The sequence below is a fragment of the Mytilus edulis genome, unplaced genomic scaffold (assembly GCF_963676685.1).
Source record: "Mytilus edulis unplaced genomic scaffold, xbMytEdul2.2 SCAFFOLD_1581, whole genome shotgun sequence".
Taxonomy (NCBI): domain Eukaryota; kingdom Metazoa; phylum Mollusca; class Bivalvia; order Mytilida; family Mytilidae; genus Mytilus; species Mytilus edulis.
The window spans coordinates 5236-23300 of NW_027267029.1; the positions used below are offsets into that span (position 1 = coordinate 5236).

Sequence of the window (18065 nt, forward strand, 5' to 3'; positions counted from 1 at the left end):
ATGTTGAAGTCTTTTGCATACAATATCAACACAAATACAATATCATTTTTCTGGAGTACATTTTTTGTTTGCACATCCCAAATTCCTGGCCATCCCTGCAAGTCCAAAACACAGTAAGCACAAAAGAACACATTGGGCAAGTATGCATTATTGAAAGTGGAATTTGAAATACAATTCTCAAACTTAAACTATGAGCATAGCTCTAATTTGTTTAGATATGTCTGATCTGTTTTTTCTAGTCCAGATATATTAAAGTACTTGTTGGCAGTGAAGGGTAAGGATAATAACTTTCATTTGGTAATGTGAACTTTAAACTTAGTCTGCACCATTAGATGGTCATTAGCCATTACCCAATGCCCCAGAATAGTAAAATTATATTCAACTAGTAAGTAATTGCAGTAGTCTGATTTTGGTAAAGACTGAGGCCATAGTTATTATATTTTTAGTTTTACGAAATTTTTTGACAAAACCAATGGGTAGGAGGACGAAAATAAAAAAAAAATAAAAAATGCTGCTGCTGATTTTTTTTTAAAACCAACCGTTAATATCAAATTTTTTTTTTTATTATTTCACCAGGAGATTTTCTACTAGTGTAACGAACTATTTTTTTTTTCTTGACAAGGTTTGAATTGAAAATCAATGTGCAACAACTTACTAAATCACCAAGAGCATAAATTTAGATTCTTTCATGCAGTTATGAACTAAAAAAATTTTTTTTGCATGAAAAACACTGGGTCGGAGGAGAAAAAAAAATAAAAATCAACATTTTTAATTTTATTTTTTTTCCTAGTTGGCAAAAATTAGGGTAGGAGGGTTCGTAAAACTAAAAATAAAAAAACTACGGCCTGAATTAAAATTTACATTGTAACAAGCAATTAGAAATATTTTATATCGAATTGGAGTTATCTTCCTTTGTCAATAATTGTAAATAACCAACGAAGACTTATGTGATTTCTAATAAAATGTTTTTTGAACAAGTACTGTTACACACATCATTTCATAACTTAAATATCTGAGTATATGTCTTTAATAACAATAATTGTTTTACATGGACATATCTGGAAAGGGTCTATAGAATTTTTACTTGACTGCAAATGCACCAAAAGTAGAAATTAGGCCTAAAATGTACAGCTATTAGAAGCCAGAGACAATATGGTTTTGATTGCATTTCATGCAATATTTAAGCACCCTCGCCCTACCCGAAAAAAGGATTGTAAATATACGTTAGTATAAGATACATAAGATTTTGTTCAAATTTTTTTAAATCCAGTCAGCAGTTTTATGAGTTTAGTTGCAGACATGAAGCTGACCCCCTTATATCAACTTTATAGTGCAGCATCTCTTTGTTTTCCTACTAAAATTTATTCAAAAGTGTCAAACAAGAAAACTGTTTAAAATAACTAATGTTTTAAAGTATTCAAAAGAAAAAAAGATTTCAAATGAATGTCCATGAGGCAGCAAGTCTAACAAATGAAAGTTCATTTTTTGTGGAAGTCTTGTTAAGACAGAAAAACAAAACATTAAAAATTGAAATGTATAAAAATATTAAATAAACAACATCTTCTATCTTGTTGATCCCAATGCTTTTGTAAATCATAAATAGGATTAAATATATGAACTGTATCACAATCTCCAATAAGTTATTTACAACTTCTATCATAGCACATTTTTCATCATAAATGCTGCAGCTTCTTTAGTTTTGACAACCCTTGGTATTTTATACTGATTAGCTGAGGCTTGTGTAGTCTCAATGGCAAACTTTCTAAGTCCCTGAAACGTTCCTGGTTTTACCATGTACACCTTCATTTTCTGTATACTCCCCTTCTTCCTAAATGATCCATACACATAGGATAGGTCACATAAAGTCTCGTCAATCTGAAATAAAAAGTACATTGAATGAATACTTCATAGCAAAAAACATTTATACGCCATAGTACTGAGGAATGCGTATATTAGGAACAATTAAACATCAATCAAAATGGACATCTCCTGTGTCTGCCAAATACATGGGAGGGGGAAATTCTTTTAAGTAATTCTTAAACCTAAATTGTTCATAATAAATATGTGTCCTTAGTTTGAAGTTTTACATGTGACCACAACTTCATGTTAATCTACCTTCATAAACGAAGACTTAATCCTGATACATTTCCTAGTTGAGTACTTCTACCCTAAAATCTGGGTAAAAACTATAATTTGGCATAGGTTTATTGAAGTCTATATCATAATGAACATTTGAGCTTATTTTCAAGATGATGTGATCACAACTTTATGAATGAATACCTGGAACCTGATGCAGGAAGGAAATTAATGGAGGATTTGACAAATTTGGATGTACAGAAAACAAACAGACTAACACACCTCAAAATATAGCACCTGCTACTCATCAAGTCGCATCAATAAAACCTTACAAAATTTCTGAAATGACAGTATGTGCTTACCAAAATTGCAACTGGATAATAAATTACTAATTGAGTCAGATATGAATACAGGTTTTCTTATACTTGTTTGATCTAGATAAATTCAAATTAATAACATTTTGAAATTGAGTTAGTCATAATTATTTAAATCCATCAGAAAAGATAAGTATGTCTGTTTCTGGACTATTGTCACTTTTACCTGATTTTTCTGTTCCTTAGTCAGCATGGCATCTCCATCAGTTGAATCAAATTCCAAAAATACATGGTAAAATGGGGCATATTCCTTCTTCTCTCCTGTAAATATAATATAAATCTATTATTACATTTTTACATTATACCAGAGTGCTCTTTCAATTGCTTAGAGTGACAAAATATTAATGAAAGTTTTGCATTTTTTCAGAAATAATCATGAGCAGGCCAAGAAACAAGGAGCAGTTATCATTGAATTATGTATGTGGTCACCAAGATTTGTTAATATGTTAACTTTTACTGTGAGCAAATGATCAAATTCAGGGTTGTTTAAATTTGAAATTCTTTAAGGTTGATTGATTGACTTTAGGTCTTTATAAGATAGAATGCCCTTGCCTTCTTCACTTATCAATAAACTCTCAGAACAACAATAATCTGTTAACTTCAATCCTTCCCAGTTAGAGACTGCCTTCATCAATGCATTATAAAATGTCTTCTCTGATGTCTTCTCTCCTCTCACATTCAGAAACTGTCCTTGTCTGAAAAGATAACAGTAATATTGTATAGTCATCAATATTGTCAACATAGAGTGATGGATGTCAATCTATCTTACCTCCTATACATTTCTAGAAATATGATTGGTTAAAAGCGTCCTCGTGGAAACCGTGTATATTTAATATTAGGTTAGTTGGGAGGCAGGCCTTATTTCATACACGGTTAGTAGGGGAGTTACGTCCCTTTATATTCCATATAAGGTAATAAGGAGGCGGGCCTTATTTCATACAAGGTTAGTAGTGGTGTTACGTCCCTTTAGAAAAACAAAACAGTACTGAGAAGAAATCTTAAAAGGTTTCAACAGCCGAAGAAAGTGATGATAAAGTGAAATAAATTCATAAAACACATTTAAATCTAACAAGTTGTCATTGTTGGCATCTGTTTTTGTAGGATCAAAGGAAGTAGTTTCTTAATCATGTTAATGCTTACTGTATTGAAAGACTTGCTCATTTTGATAGGTCACTAGTCTAAATTTTATACGTTAAGATAGTCGGTAAGATAAATTCATTACATAGTGTGCTAGTGACGTAATACAGTATATATTGGGTCAGTAAATTCCATATGGGGATTCCAGCTTCGCTCTCACCCCATATGGAATTTATTGACTCCATATATACCGTATTAGGTCACTAGCAAACTATGTTACTAATATTCTACATGTTCTATATATCAAATATGAAATTTTAAAATTGTATTTCCATGTTTTGTCTATTTAGAAGATGCTTGTTTTTATACATACTTTGGTGTAGTTTCTGTTCAATTTATTCACAAGACGTTTTGTTTGTCCATCTTTATGGCCAGTGAGATGGATGTCTATTCTAGTAAAGTTTTTATGAAATTCCTTCTTATCACTTTTGTTCAGACCAAATGTATAATGTCTGTCTTATCGACAGTGATATATTACTAGAGTAAGAGATCAAAGTCATGCAAAGTCAATATCATATATGATTGATAAGATAAAATAACTCTATATTGTTATTAAAGTACTGTACCTATACATAAATTCTATAATTGGACATTGGTGATGAAATCCTGCTATCTTAACAACATCCCCAAATCTATATCTGTACAGACCACCAGCATTAGTTATTACTAATTCATACTCTTTACCAAGCTCAACCTAAAATATATAATATATATCATAAAGGTTTATTTAAATGTTTGAATCCATTAGTCATTAAACAGAATAGTCAATTGTAGCTATATATAGTTATCAATTATAATGAAAATATAAAATGGTTACATTTCGTTAGTCATGTTAGTTTTGAAATACCTTTATCACTGTGACTATTATGGTCTTTTTTAAATCAACTTTTGACCATTTACATTCTTTAGAATAGCTACTTGTCATTTTTTTGGTCATGTGTGTTATGGTAAAGTACTTATTGTGTTTTCAATTCACTCATAATTGGATTGAGTACTGTAAATTCAGAAATTGTTGCCTGCATTTTTAAAGCATTTATTGAAAAATGGGCCCAAATACAAGATTTGTTATTGCATTTTCAGGAATTATATCGAAATTCAAAATAAGAATTCTTATTTTAGTGAAACATGTCCTGTAGCAAATTTCATAATAATTTCTGAAAATGCAGTGTGAAAAAAATAATATCTATTATGGTTGCAAATTTATGTAAATGAATGCATATCAAAACATCAAAACGATACAGAACCTCAATAAACTTTCTTGTTGACATTATTGGCTTCCATACAATTTACTAAATATTATATATCTTGTATATTGTACATACATTTAAACCATTTTTGAACCAAAATATCAAAAGAGTTTTTCCTGAGGTGATACTCATTTTTGACTTCATGTGAAACACAAAATGCACATCTGATTGTGGCTAGGCCATATAGCATTATAGTACTGAGTAATGCGTATATTAGGAACAATAAAACAACAATCAAAACGGACATCTCCTGTGTCTGCCAAATACATGCAAGAGGGATGTTCCTTTGAAATAATTCTAAAGCCTTCATGATTCATAATTTATATGTGTCCTTAGCTTCAAGTTATGAATGTGACCACAAATTTATGTCAATCTTCTTTCATAAACCAAGACTTAATCGTGAAGCATTTTCTTGTCGAGTACTCCTGTTGGTGACCTTCTGCTGTTGTTTTTTTTTTTCTATGGTTGGGTTGTTGTCTCTTTGGCACATTCCCCATTTCTATTCTCAATTTTATTTAAATTTGTAAATTAATACATTTTTGCCTCTAGTGGATAATAATTTAACATCAATAAAAGCGTCATTTTCAGCTACTGTTAGCATCAAATTGGTTATAATTTAACTGTGATTCATCAAAGCATCCTTATTGTGATACATTAAAAGGTCTCAAACAATTATTTATTACTCATTGTTGAAGGTGACCTATAGTTATTAATTTCTGTGCCATTTAATTTGGTCCCTTATGAAGAGTTGTCTCATTGGCAATCATACTGCATCTTCTTTTTTATATTTTCCTAAGTCTAAGAGCATTTATTACTAGAAGAATTTTCACAAAAGTCTGTATTATATGAAATAGGAAATAGGATTATATCAAACCTGTTTAACCTAAATTTCAACAAACCTTCTGAAATTTGATATGTTATATTGTGGCAAAATAATGAAAAAAGGTGAGAAAAACTATTTCCTTCCAGTATGGTGCATATGGCATCAGAGACATATAATACATATATCTCTGATGGCATGTATGGAGCAGAAATACTTAATTTAAAATATACCTGATCTAAGAACAGTGTTTGTGGTGATCTTCATCACAATGCTGTACTGGTATAAACTCAAAGAACATATAACCAGGAACCAGCATGTATCTACTTGGTTTATCCTCAGGCCAGATATTGACTCCAAGTAATCCTTCTGATGCTGCATATAATGGAGAATACATAGGTATACCTTTACAATACGTCTCCATTAAAATACTGGCAGGCAAAGTAAAGACGCCTGTGTCAGCAGCAAGAATTAAATGGCATGTAGGCCAGACACGTTTAACTAGTCCGGCAGCACCTCCTTTGAAAGCATCTCGTAGTTCATTGGCACGATTTTTATCCGGAGATAAAAGTTTGTTTAATTCATTTCTAGTCTCATCAGAGATTTTTAGATCTGGATTAATTCTTCCTAGTTCGATGTCCTCTATAAGACTTTTATATTGCATTTCTAGTGCTTGGAAAGCTATGAGTACAATTGAGGCAAAATTGGCTTCTACCATCCCAAGATATTTGTCCTTCAGACCAAACAATAAATGAATGTACAATGCTTCAGGCTCTGTAAGGACTTCAAACCCAGGTTTTGGTGTTGAGTATATACTAAGTAAGGCCTTGGAATTTGTTGGAGAGGAAGAGTTTGGTCCAATAGGAAGACCTCCAGCTGATTCCCTCCATCGTGGAGTATAAAATAATTTCAGACTTTTCTGAATACATTTGTTCTCTGGTAATGATTGGAGTAAACTATTGTACACCACAGCGATTCCATGTGTAAAGAATGCCAATCTTTGTTCACCTGTCATAGGTAATACACTACTCTTACCTGAGGTACCTGACGTCACAGCAAACTGAATCGGCTTTATATGTGTCAGAATATTTTCACATTCTTTTGTTTCCAACATTTTTTGTATATATGGCTCATAATGATAAATTCTTGTCAATGGATGTCTTCTCACATATTCCTCCCTGTCTTTTATTTCTCCAAATTGATATTCTTTCCCGTATGATGTCTCCGCGTTATCTTTCAGTCTCTGTAATAGCAGTTCATCCTGTGCCTGCTTTACATTTTTTGTTGCTTTTTCTAATTTCCGTCTCATGTACCAACCAACCCATGACAAGGATGAGATAGCGATATAATGATCTATTGAAGTTCTAATTGTATGATTTGGTGTGACGTTCCTTCTGTAGAAATCATAACAGACATAACTGGTGGCACTAAACACTGGTATTAATATCCCTGTAAAAAAAGGTTAAAATTAGATTTTCTTTAAAAAAAAACAATATAGATAACGGACGCATGGTTAAAAGCTATTTTTAGAAATAGGAATACCATTTTTCAAGTAAAAGGATAGCATTTAAAAACTAGAGGCTCTAAAGAGCCTGTGTCGCTCATCTTGGTCTATGTGAATATTAAAGGAAGCAGATGGATTCATGACAAAATTGTGTTTTGGTGATGGTGATGTGTTTGTACATCTTACTTTACTGAACATTCTTGCTGCTTAAAATTATCTCTATCTATAATGAACTTGGCCCATTAGTTTCAGTGGAAAATGTTAGTAAAAATTTACAAATTTTATGAAAATTGTTAAAAATTGACTATAAAGAACAATAACTCCTAAGGGGGTCAATTGACCATTTCGGTCATGTTGACTAATTTGTAAATCTTACTTTTATCAATAATAATATTCAAGATAATGACCAAAAACAGCAAAATTTCCTTAAAACTAACAATTCAGGGTCAGCAACCCAACAACGGGTTGTCCGATTCATCTAAAAATTTCAGAGCAGATAAATGTTGACCTGATAAACAATTTTACCCCATGTCAGATTTGCTCTAAATGCTTTGGGTTTTGAGTTATAAGCCAAAAACTGCATTTTACCCCATGTTCTATTTTTAGCCACAGCGGCCATCTTGGTTGGATGGCCGGGTCACCGGACACATTTTTCAAACTACTAACCCAAAAGATGATTGTGGCCAAGTTTGGATTAATTTGGCCCAGTAGTTTCAGAGGAGAAGATTTTTGTAAAAGATTACTAAGATTTACGAAAAATGGTTAAAAATTGACTATAAAGGGCAATAACTCCTAAAGGGGTCAACTGACCATTTCAGTCATGCTGACTTATTTGTAAATCTTACTATGGTGAACATTATTGCTGTTTACAGTTTATCTCTGTCTATAATAATATTCATGATAATAACCAAACAAGAGGCTCTCAAGAGCCTGAATCGCTCACCTGAATTTTTTTGGTTTAATCTCTCATCAATGATTATTTTGGCTTTTCAATTTATTTAAATGTTCTTTGAATCGTCCTATTTTCTTCAAAAGCAAAAAAAATTCATTTTCTCCTATGTTCTATTTTAGCCATAGGAGCTATGTTTCTTGACATACAAGGAAATGAAATATAAATTTATACTAGATACTCTGAAACTCTGAAACTCATTTAGCCTAAGTTTGGCTGAAATTGATACAGCAGTTTCATAAGAGAAGATTTTTTAAAGTAAGTCAACATGATGAACAAATTGTGAAAAAAGTCTTTAAAGGGCAATAACTCCTAAAGAGGTCAATTGACAATTTTGGTCAAATTGACTTATTAGTAGATCTTACTTTGCTGATCATATTTGCTGTTTACAGTTTATCTTTATCTATAATAATATTCAAGATAATGACCAAAAACTGCAAAATTTCCTTAAAATTACCAATTAAGTGGCAGCAACCCAACAATTGAATGTTTGATTCATCTGAAAATTTCAGGGCTGATAGATATTGACCTAATGAACATTTTTACTCCATGTCAGATTTGCTCTTAATGCTTTCGTTTTTGAGATATAAGCCAAAAACTGCATTTGACCCCTATGTTCTATTTTAAGTAACGGCGGCCATGTTTTTTGACGGATCAAAAATCAAAGCACACACTTTGTGCAGGATAATCTAAGGAACAACCATGCTAAGTTTTAACCAAATCCATTCAGTAGTTTCAGAGGAGAAGATTTTTAAAGTTAGCAAATATGATGAACAAATTGTGAAAAATTGTCATTAAAGGACAATAACCCCTTAAGGGGTCAATTGACAATTTTGGTCATATTAACTTATTTGTAATCTTACTTTGCTGATCTTTTTTGCTGTTTACAGTTTATCTTTATCTATAATAATTTCAAGATAATGACCAAAAACTGCAAAATTTCCTTAAAATTACCAATTAAGTGGCAGCAACCCAACAATGGTTTGTTTGATTCATCTGAAAATTTCAGGGCTGATAGATGTTGACCTAATGAACATTTTTACTCCATGTCAGATTTGCTCTAAATGCTTTCGTTTTTGAGATATAAGCCAAAAACTGCATTTGACCCCTATGTTCTATTTTAAGTAACGGCGGCCATGTTTTTTGACGGATCAAAAATCAAAGCACACACTTTGTGCAGGATAATCTAAGGAACAATCATGCTAAGTTTTAACCAAATCCATTCAGTAGTTTCAGAGGAGAAGATTTTTTAAAGTTAGCAAATATGATGAACAAATTGTGAAAATTGTCATTAATGGACAATAACCCCTTAAGGGGTCAATTGACAATTTTGGTCATATTAACTTATTTGTAGATCTTACTTTGCTGATCTTTTTTGCTGTTTACAGTTTATCTTTATCTATAATAATATTCAAGATAATGACCAAAAACTGCAAAATTTCCTTAAAATTACCAATTAAGTGGCAGCAACCCAACAATGGTTTGTTTGATTCATCTGAAAATTTCAGGGCTGATAGATCTTGACCTAATGAACATTTTTACCCCATGTCAGATTTGCTCTAACTGCTTTCGTTTTTGAGATATAAGCCAAAAACTGCATTTGACCCCTATGTTCTATTTTAAGTAACGGCGGCCATGTTTTTTGACGGATCAAAAATCGAAGCGCACATTTTGTGCAGGATATACTAAGGAACAATCATGTTAAGTTTCATTCAAATCCATTCAGTAGTTTCAGAGGAGAAGATGTTTGAAAAATTGTTAACGACGACAGACGACGACGACGACGACGACGACGACGACGTCGACGACGACGGACGCCAAGTGATGAGAAAAGCTCACATGGCCTTTTAGGCCAGGTGAGCTAAAAAAGAAAAATTTCCTTAAAATTACTAATTCAGGGCCAGCAACCCAACAACGGGTTGTCCGATTCATCTGAAAATTTCAGGGCAGATAGATCTTGAACTGATAAACAATTTTACCATTGTCAGATTTGTTCTAAATGCTTTGGGTTTTGAGTTATAAGCCAAAAACTGAATTTTACCCCATGTTCTATTTTTAGCCGTGGCGGCCATCTTGGATGGTTGGCCGGGTCACCGGACACATTTTTCAAAATACTAACCCAAAAGATGATTGTGGCCAAGTTTGGATTAATTTGGCCCAGTAGTTTCAGAGGAGAAGATTTTTGTAAAATATTACTAAGATTTACGAAAAATGGTTAAAAATTGACTATAAAGGGCAATAACTCCTAAAGGGGTCAACTGACCATTTCAGTCATGTTGACTTATTTGTAAATCTTACTTTGCTGAACATTATTGCTGTTTACTGTTTATCTCTATCTATAATAATATTCAAGATAATAACCAAAAACAGCAAAATTTCCTTAAAATTACTAATTCAGGGGCAGCAACCCAACAACGGGTTATCCAATTCATCTGAAAATTTTAGAGCAGATAGATCTTCACCTGTTTAACAATTCTACCTCGTGTCAGATTTGCTCTAAATGCTTTGGTTTTTGAGTTATAAGCCAAAAACTGCATTTTACCCCTATGTTCTATTTTTAGCCGTGGCGGCCATCTTGGATGGTTGGCCGGGTCACCGGACAAATTTTTTAAACTAGATACCCCAAAGATGATTGTGGCCAAGTTTGGATTAATTTAGCCCAGTAGTTTCAGAGGAGAAGATTTTTGTAAAAGATTACTAAGATTTACAAAAATGGTTAAAAATTGACTATAAAGGGCAATAACTCCTTAAGGGGGTCAACTGACCATTTCGGTCATGTTGACTTATTTGTAAATCTTACTTTGCTGAACATTATTGCTGTTTACAGTTTATCTCTATCTATAATAATATTCAAGATAATAACCAAAAACACCAAAATTTCCATAAAATTACCAATTCAGGGGCAGCAACCCATCAACGGGTTGTCCGATTCATCTGAAAATTTCTGGGCAGATAGATCTTGACCTGATAAACAATTTACCCCATGTCAGATTTGCTCTAAATGCTTTGGTTTTTGAGTTATAAGCCAAAAACTGCATTTTACCCCTATGTTCTATTTTTAGCCATGGCGGCCATCTTGGTTGGTTGGCGGGGTCACCGGACACATTTTTTAAACTAGATACCCCAATGATAATTGTGGCCAAGTTTGATTAAATTTGGCTTAGTAGTTTCAGAGGAGAAGATTTTTGTAAAAGTTAACGACGACGGACGCAGGACGACGACGGACGCAGGACGACGGACGCCGGACGCAAAGTGATGGGAAAAGCTCACTTGGCCCTTCGGGCCAGGTGAGCTAAAAAAAGAGAAGCAAAGATATGTATTATATGTACTGGTTTTCAATAATTCTGATATAAAGCAAAAAGAAAGAAAGTAAATATATATGATCTGCTATCATGCAAACAAAATATGGAATTTATACTATAATACTAAAATAACCAGCTCTGTTTTTAAGCAAAAAAGTATTTTAATACTAATCACAGTTAAAACAGACCTAAACAATCATGTTAATATTGTTAATACAACCGACTAATCAATTTTAAAGAGAAGACACTTAATGCAAACTAAATACATTTTCAAACTACAATTCTTGCAATCCGACACCAGAATACACAATGAGTTATACAATACAATTTCTAGCAATCCTACACCAAAATATTGTGCAATTGAGAATCTAGCAAGTAAATTAAAATCAATGACTTCAAAATAATTCAGTGTTTGTTTTAGAAAATGCGTTTAGAATTAAATGTTTATAGATGTTCTTTTATTCATCTTGAATGTACATTATAAGAGATTTTGAAACTCCAAATTCAGCAAAGAAATCTTCCCTTCAGAGACAAGTAAATATTTAAATGTTAAGATAATGAACATGATGAATGCATTTTAAAATTAGTTGTGCAATAAGTTAAATTGATACAAAAGTGGTATCTTATTTTTACAGTGCATACGTGTATAAATGAGATTATGTTTTCATGTGACTATTAAGTGTGTGCTGCAGAAATCATGTGATTATATTTTATTAATTTCCAATTTTAAATTTCAAATTACCATTTGGCATGTTTGGTTGAGTTTTATAGTTGAGATGATGCAAATTTAAAAAGGTAGTTTTCAATCCATGACTTCACAATAAAATGCAGTTGTGTTGTCACAAAAAAAAAACATTAGCACACTCCCAAATCTTCTAAATATTATTTGTTAATCGAAGAGCTGAATAGCTCTGAGGGGAAAGACGGCCCTTGTTTCCATTTCATTTTTATTTTATTTTTTTATTTTTTTTGTGGGGGGGGGGGGGGGGGGGGGAGGGGGGGTATCTTTTGATAGTCTTCATATAAAGAATGAAAAAAAGAACAGCTAGAACATGTGGAAGGTTGACACTATTGGAATCAATTGTTGTTTGATGTAATTTCGTTTCTTTAGTTTAGGATTCAATTTAGACCAATAGAAGAGATCTGCATCTTCTAAATCTAAACATACAATTAAAGTTGATAGTTAATTATCTAAAATCCAACTAGTTGAATTCTGTCATTTAACAACAACTACAATCAATTTTGAAATCTTAATAGTGTATGACTGAACTGCAGGCTAGGGCCATTTTCCATTTTTTGTGACAGTACTCTTAAGATTTTAATTTTTTTTCTTAAGAAAGTTAGGACTGAAAAATCTATTCAGTTTTAAATTTCAATTGATAAAGTTCCCAGTTACATATCTCATCACAGGGATACAGGTACTAATAAAAATAATAATATGATTGATGTAAACTGTGTGAAGCTTGTTTCCAAATCCTACATTTTGAAATATTTGTAAAATTTCATGAATAAAGAGGTATAAACTACAAAATGCAACATTTGTAATTTTTTTTGTAACGTTTACAATGATTATGTTGGTACACAAAATTTAGTTTTAATGGAAGACTACTTATCATATACTAAATGTCACATTTTAAGTATTTATTTTAGTGGATAATTAGCTCATAAATTGAGGTGATCCTGAATTGGAGGAAGATTCTCAAACAGAGATTTACAGAAAAAAATGGAAAAGATCGTCATACGACAAAATTATTTTTATGTCTACCTGTGCGAGTTTCAAACGCGCAATTTTACACCAGTAATGAAAACCTTCTTTCATTTATGGGTAGACTTTACATGGATAAATTCAGCCGTATAGGAAAAGCAAAATGAGAATGTTGAATTTGATGTATGCCTTTTTGTGCTACTTTGTTACATTTGTTGTTTATGTAGTGATATTAAGATGATAACACAATATTGACTGTTGTACCCCCTATTTTTGACATTTTTACTCTTTGAGTATGTTTGTTTTGTTCATGCATCGTTGACAATGTAATGGAATTTGATGCGGCTGTCATACAAGTGAGAGGTTTGGCTAGCTATAAAACCAGGTTCAATCCACCATTTTCTACATTAGAAAATGCCTGTACCAAGTCAGGGATATGACAGTTGTTATCCATTCGTTTGATGTGCTTGGACTTTTGATTTTGCCTTTTGATTTTTGATTTTCCTTTTTGAATTTTCCTCGGAGTTCAGTATTTTTGTGTTTTTTACTTTTTCTCTCCCCATCTCATGTAGCCCCTCGGACTTCCTGTTTACTTTGAAAGTTGTTGATATAAAAATTAAAGTTTTGCATGTTGATGTTTGAATCATTTACAGCAAACATCATTATGTTTAAATTTAACAAATACTATTTTTTAATAAGTGCACAATCTTTGAGAATGATTTAAATAACCAGTGAAGGATATCCCTGCTTATGCGTAGTGTGGCATTCCAACAATGACGTCACTATAAAATATAATGTAGGTTGGATATATTTAGAATATCTCGTCATACTGATTTTTCCGGATTGTAAAAGAAACGTAAATAGTGTAAAGGAGAGCTCAATATATGATATTTTCGAGAGAAACAGAAGGGAAATGTGTAAAAAAAGTGTTTTAAGTCAATTTATTCATTTATGTCTCCCCATCTCATCATTCTCAATAAGATTTGTTGGGGGGTTTTCCACGCTATAAAAACAAAATGAATGATGTGAGGGAATGTCACTCTGGTCAACCCCATTGGGGATTGTCGGCTTGAAGCCGTCTTCCCCAAAAAACGACATGTAAAATTCATCTTTTATAACTCACATAATATTTGAAATTAACTTTACAAAACTGTATGAAGAAGGAATAAAAGTTTTAGCATTTAAAACAACTTCAATATCATGAGTATAAGATAAATGGTCAAATTCATTCGTTTAAAAACTAAGGAAATAGACTCATACATGTACCACAACCAGGAGTCTTTGAAATCAATTTAAACTACAATAATTTTTTATTAAAAAAAAAAGAAGACAATCAGAGATACAGATGACGGGCATGGTCACAGCACTTCTCTTACCCTCCCCTCTTTTTATCTGGATTGCAAAATTAACAATTAAAATCACAAAAAAATACACATTAACATTATTCCTTCTTCTTTAAAAAAGTGCTATCTAGCTTACATGACCATAAATGTTCTAGAAGTCCATCTAGGCCATTACGGACGGTTAGTAGGTAGTGAGAATAGTGAAGGAGATACACCACAAAAGTAAAGGATAACACAGATATCACCAAACTCCAGGCCATTCTGTTGGTCTTCTGTTACATACCTACAATGTAAAATAAGGAATGGTTACTGAATAATTCACCACAAAAGTTAAAGATAACACAGATATCACCAAACTCCAAGCCATTCTGTTGGTCTCCAGTTACATACCTACAATACAAAATAAGGAATGGTTACTGAAGGATTCACCACAAAAGTAAATGATAACACAGATATCACCAAACTCCAAACCAGTCTGTTGGTCTCCAGTTACATACCTACAATGTAAAATAAGGAATGGTTACTGAAGGATTCACCACAAAAGTAAAGGATAACACAGATATCACCAAACTCCAAGCCATTCTGTTTATCTCCAGTTTAATACATACCTACAATATAAAATAAGAAATGGTTACTGAAGGATTCACCACAAAAGTAAAGGATAACACAGATATCCCCAAACTCCAAGCCATTCTGTTTATCTCCAGTTTAATACATACCTACAATATAAAATAAGAAATGGTTACTGAAGAATTCACCACAAAATTAAAGGATAACAAAGATATATCACCAAACTCCATAACATTTTGTCTGTCTCCAGTTACACACATTGTACCTACAATGAAATTTATCATTATCATATGAAATTGGTGATTTTGAATAGATATAAAACATACTTCTTGCATGTCAATGTCTAAGTCACATGTTACATACCTAAACTCAAATAATTAAAGATTAGTGGTACTTCAAAGGTATAGGGTGAAACAGTTATTACCAATTATTAAATGATATGAGCAAATAAGCCCTAATACGGATAAATCAGCATGTGCAATACTAAAAACGTTTCACTGTCAATATAAATCAAGATTTAATATTGCTCTTCGAACAGGGCCAATACGGAAAAAAAACAGGGCCAATACAGAAAAAAGCGGGAAAAAAGCCGTATTAGCCCTAGGGCTAATACAGGACGTTCACTTCCGGTTTTCAATTTTATTACGCCATTACTTAACTCTGGAAGTATCTTTATGCATAAAAACATTTGTATAATATTTTTTAAATTAAAGTCATAAAATAAACAGGTTAAATGATGTGCAATGTTTTGTAATGTCTTAAAGTTTTGAAACGGAAAAAAACGAGGGCCAATACGGAAAAAACCGGGAAAAAAAGCTGTATTAGCCCATGGGCTAATACGGGACTTTCACTTCCGGTTTTTAATTCTCTTATAATCATTTAATAAAAGTGTTATGAACTGGCTGTTTCTGTATTGGCACTGGTATAGATTCTCGGTCAGCTGTATTGGCCCTCGACCCTACGGGTCTCGAGGCCAATACAGCAAACCTTGAATCTATACCAGTGCCAATACAGAAACAGCCAGTAAATAACACTATAGTATTGATCTACAGTGAAAAACAATTCTATCTATACAAATGTATAGTACCGAGACACACCAAATGGTGAATGATAAGATGGTTAGTTCTAAACTCCTGACTGTTGTCTCTATCAACCATGCTGTGATGGTGCATACAAAGCAAAACAAGGAGCAGTGAATGAGGGGGAAAAAAATCCCAAATAATAATAAGGAATTACATAGATTTTTCAATGTTCTGCCTAACAATAGTTCCCCTGGATTCTTTTTTATAAACAATGCCATAATATAATTAGTCTGTATTAGGAACAAATTCTGTAATTTTTGTTGCATTGAAAATAATTTGGCAGAATATATTTTCCACTTATAATCAGTGACAGGAGGAAATAAATAAAATTCAATAGAGTAGATGATAAATTTAGGATATACTGAACTTAGGTTCATTAATCTGGGCTATAAAGTTAATGAAAATATCCAACCTTCAAATGATAACACAGGCTGGATGCTGTCACTGCAATAATTTCAGTAAACAATTGACTTTTTCATGGAGAATTTACATAAAACTATAAGCACATTGTATCTGTCTGCTTTATTCTTAATAAGTTCTGAAAGGTTGTTCAAATATACATGCATTCTCATGAAAAGATTCAATTTTAATAGGAAACAGTATATATAGCAACAAAACTATAAATAAAAGTCATAAATGATGGGAAAATACTGAAAATTAACCTACTATTATATACGTTGAAAAAATATCCTATTTACCATGTGATATAACATCATTGATCATAAAAACATGAAATCATCACATTATTAATGTTAATACTTCCTAATTGAACAATGAAGTCCAATGTCCATACTTAACATACTTATAAACTTCATAATATTTTAACATAATTAATTGTCATGATTGTACAAACCAGTGTAACAGTATAAGTATCTAGGTCTATTCATATATTACTGAAATGGTTATCATAATTTCATGATAGTAATGGTAATTTATTCAACCAAGGTCAAATAGAAAATAAAATAGATTCTTATTCACCTCTCATCCATACACACATGTACATGTATTTAAGAAATAATTCATGGGGGCTTGAATATATCGTGATTTTACCACGGGTTGGCCCTTTATGACAAATATTTTACCCCTGAGCGATAGCGAGGGGTAAAATATCGGCATAAAGGGACAACCCGTGGTAAAAATCTAGATATATTCAAGCCCCCATGAATTATTTCGATTCTGATAGGACACATACGGCAATTCTTTTGGATCGAAGCGCTCTAGGTGTAGGCAAATATTTGCCGTTCCCATAAATAAACGCACTAATAAACTAGCGTAAAAGAACGGAGCAAACTGCATTAGTGACATGCTTAAACTATTTAAAATAATGTATTTAGACAGTTTTGGATGAATTTGTATGATAATTTATTTATATGTCTTATATGATGTACAATAAAGGGCTTTTGCCACATTTTAGCATCATTTGTGTATGTTTCCTTGTGATGATTTTCGGATTCACAAGCGTGTATTTTCCCGTAAAATGCTTACATTCTAACGTCATTGTTCTATGACGTCGGGTATCTCATTCATAAAAAAGCATATGACGTGGGAGTACAATCGGAACAGCACTGGAAATATATTCATATTTTACCACGGGTGTGTACTCAAAGCGTTTGAAGGACGTCATGTTAGAATACCATATATACAAACATTCCATACATACATACATGTACATCTTACTGCATATACTGTGGATTCACTTTCGCACTCTACAAGTTCGCGCCCCATTTTAATTCAAATTCCAGTTGAATAATTGGAAAATCATGATTGTTATTATAAATTGCTTTGGTCAGGCGCGTAGCAACCGTACGCAAAAACGCAGTTGCGTACACATCGGAAATTTCACAAAAATAAAAATATGGTAAATCTTGTAAGAACAAAATTAAAGTAATGAAGTTAATAAAAAAAAATATACAAATATGTTATAGATCACGTAGCTATATTCCGTTCCGAAAACTA

General features: G+C 32.3%; 1 protein-coding gene across 1 annotated transcript; it reads right to left on the minus strand.

The window, feature by feature from the left end:
- Positions 1-851: 851 nt before the first annotated feature.
- Positions 852-14726, minus strand: LOC139504778 (GH3 domain-containing protein-like; the record flags this gene model as incomplete). Its single annotated transcript, XM_071294741.1, is given in 7 exon segments — positions 852-1875; positions 2617-2711; positions 3003-3145; positions 4154-4281; positions 5888-5913; positions 5916-7103; positions 14594-14726. Coding segments are annotated over 7 exon segments (1923 nt in total). The 3' UTR covers positions 852-1656.
- Positions 14727-18065: the final 3339 nt, after the last annotated feature.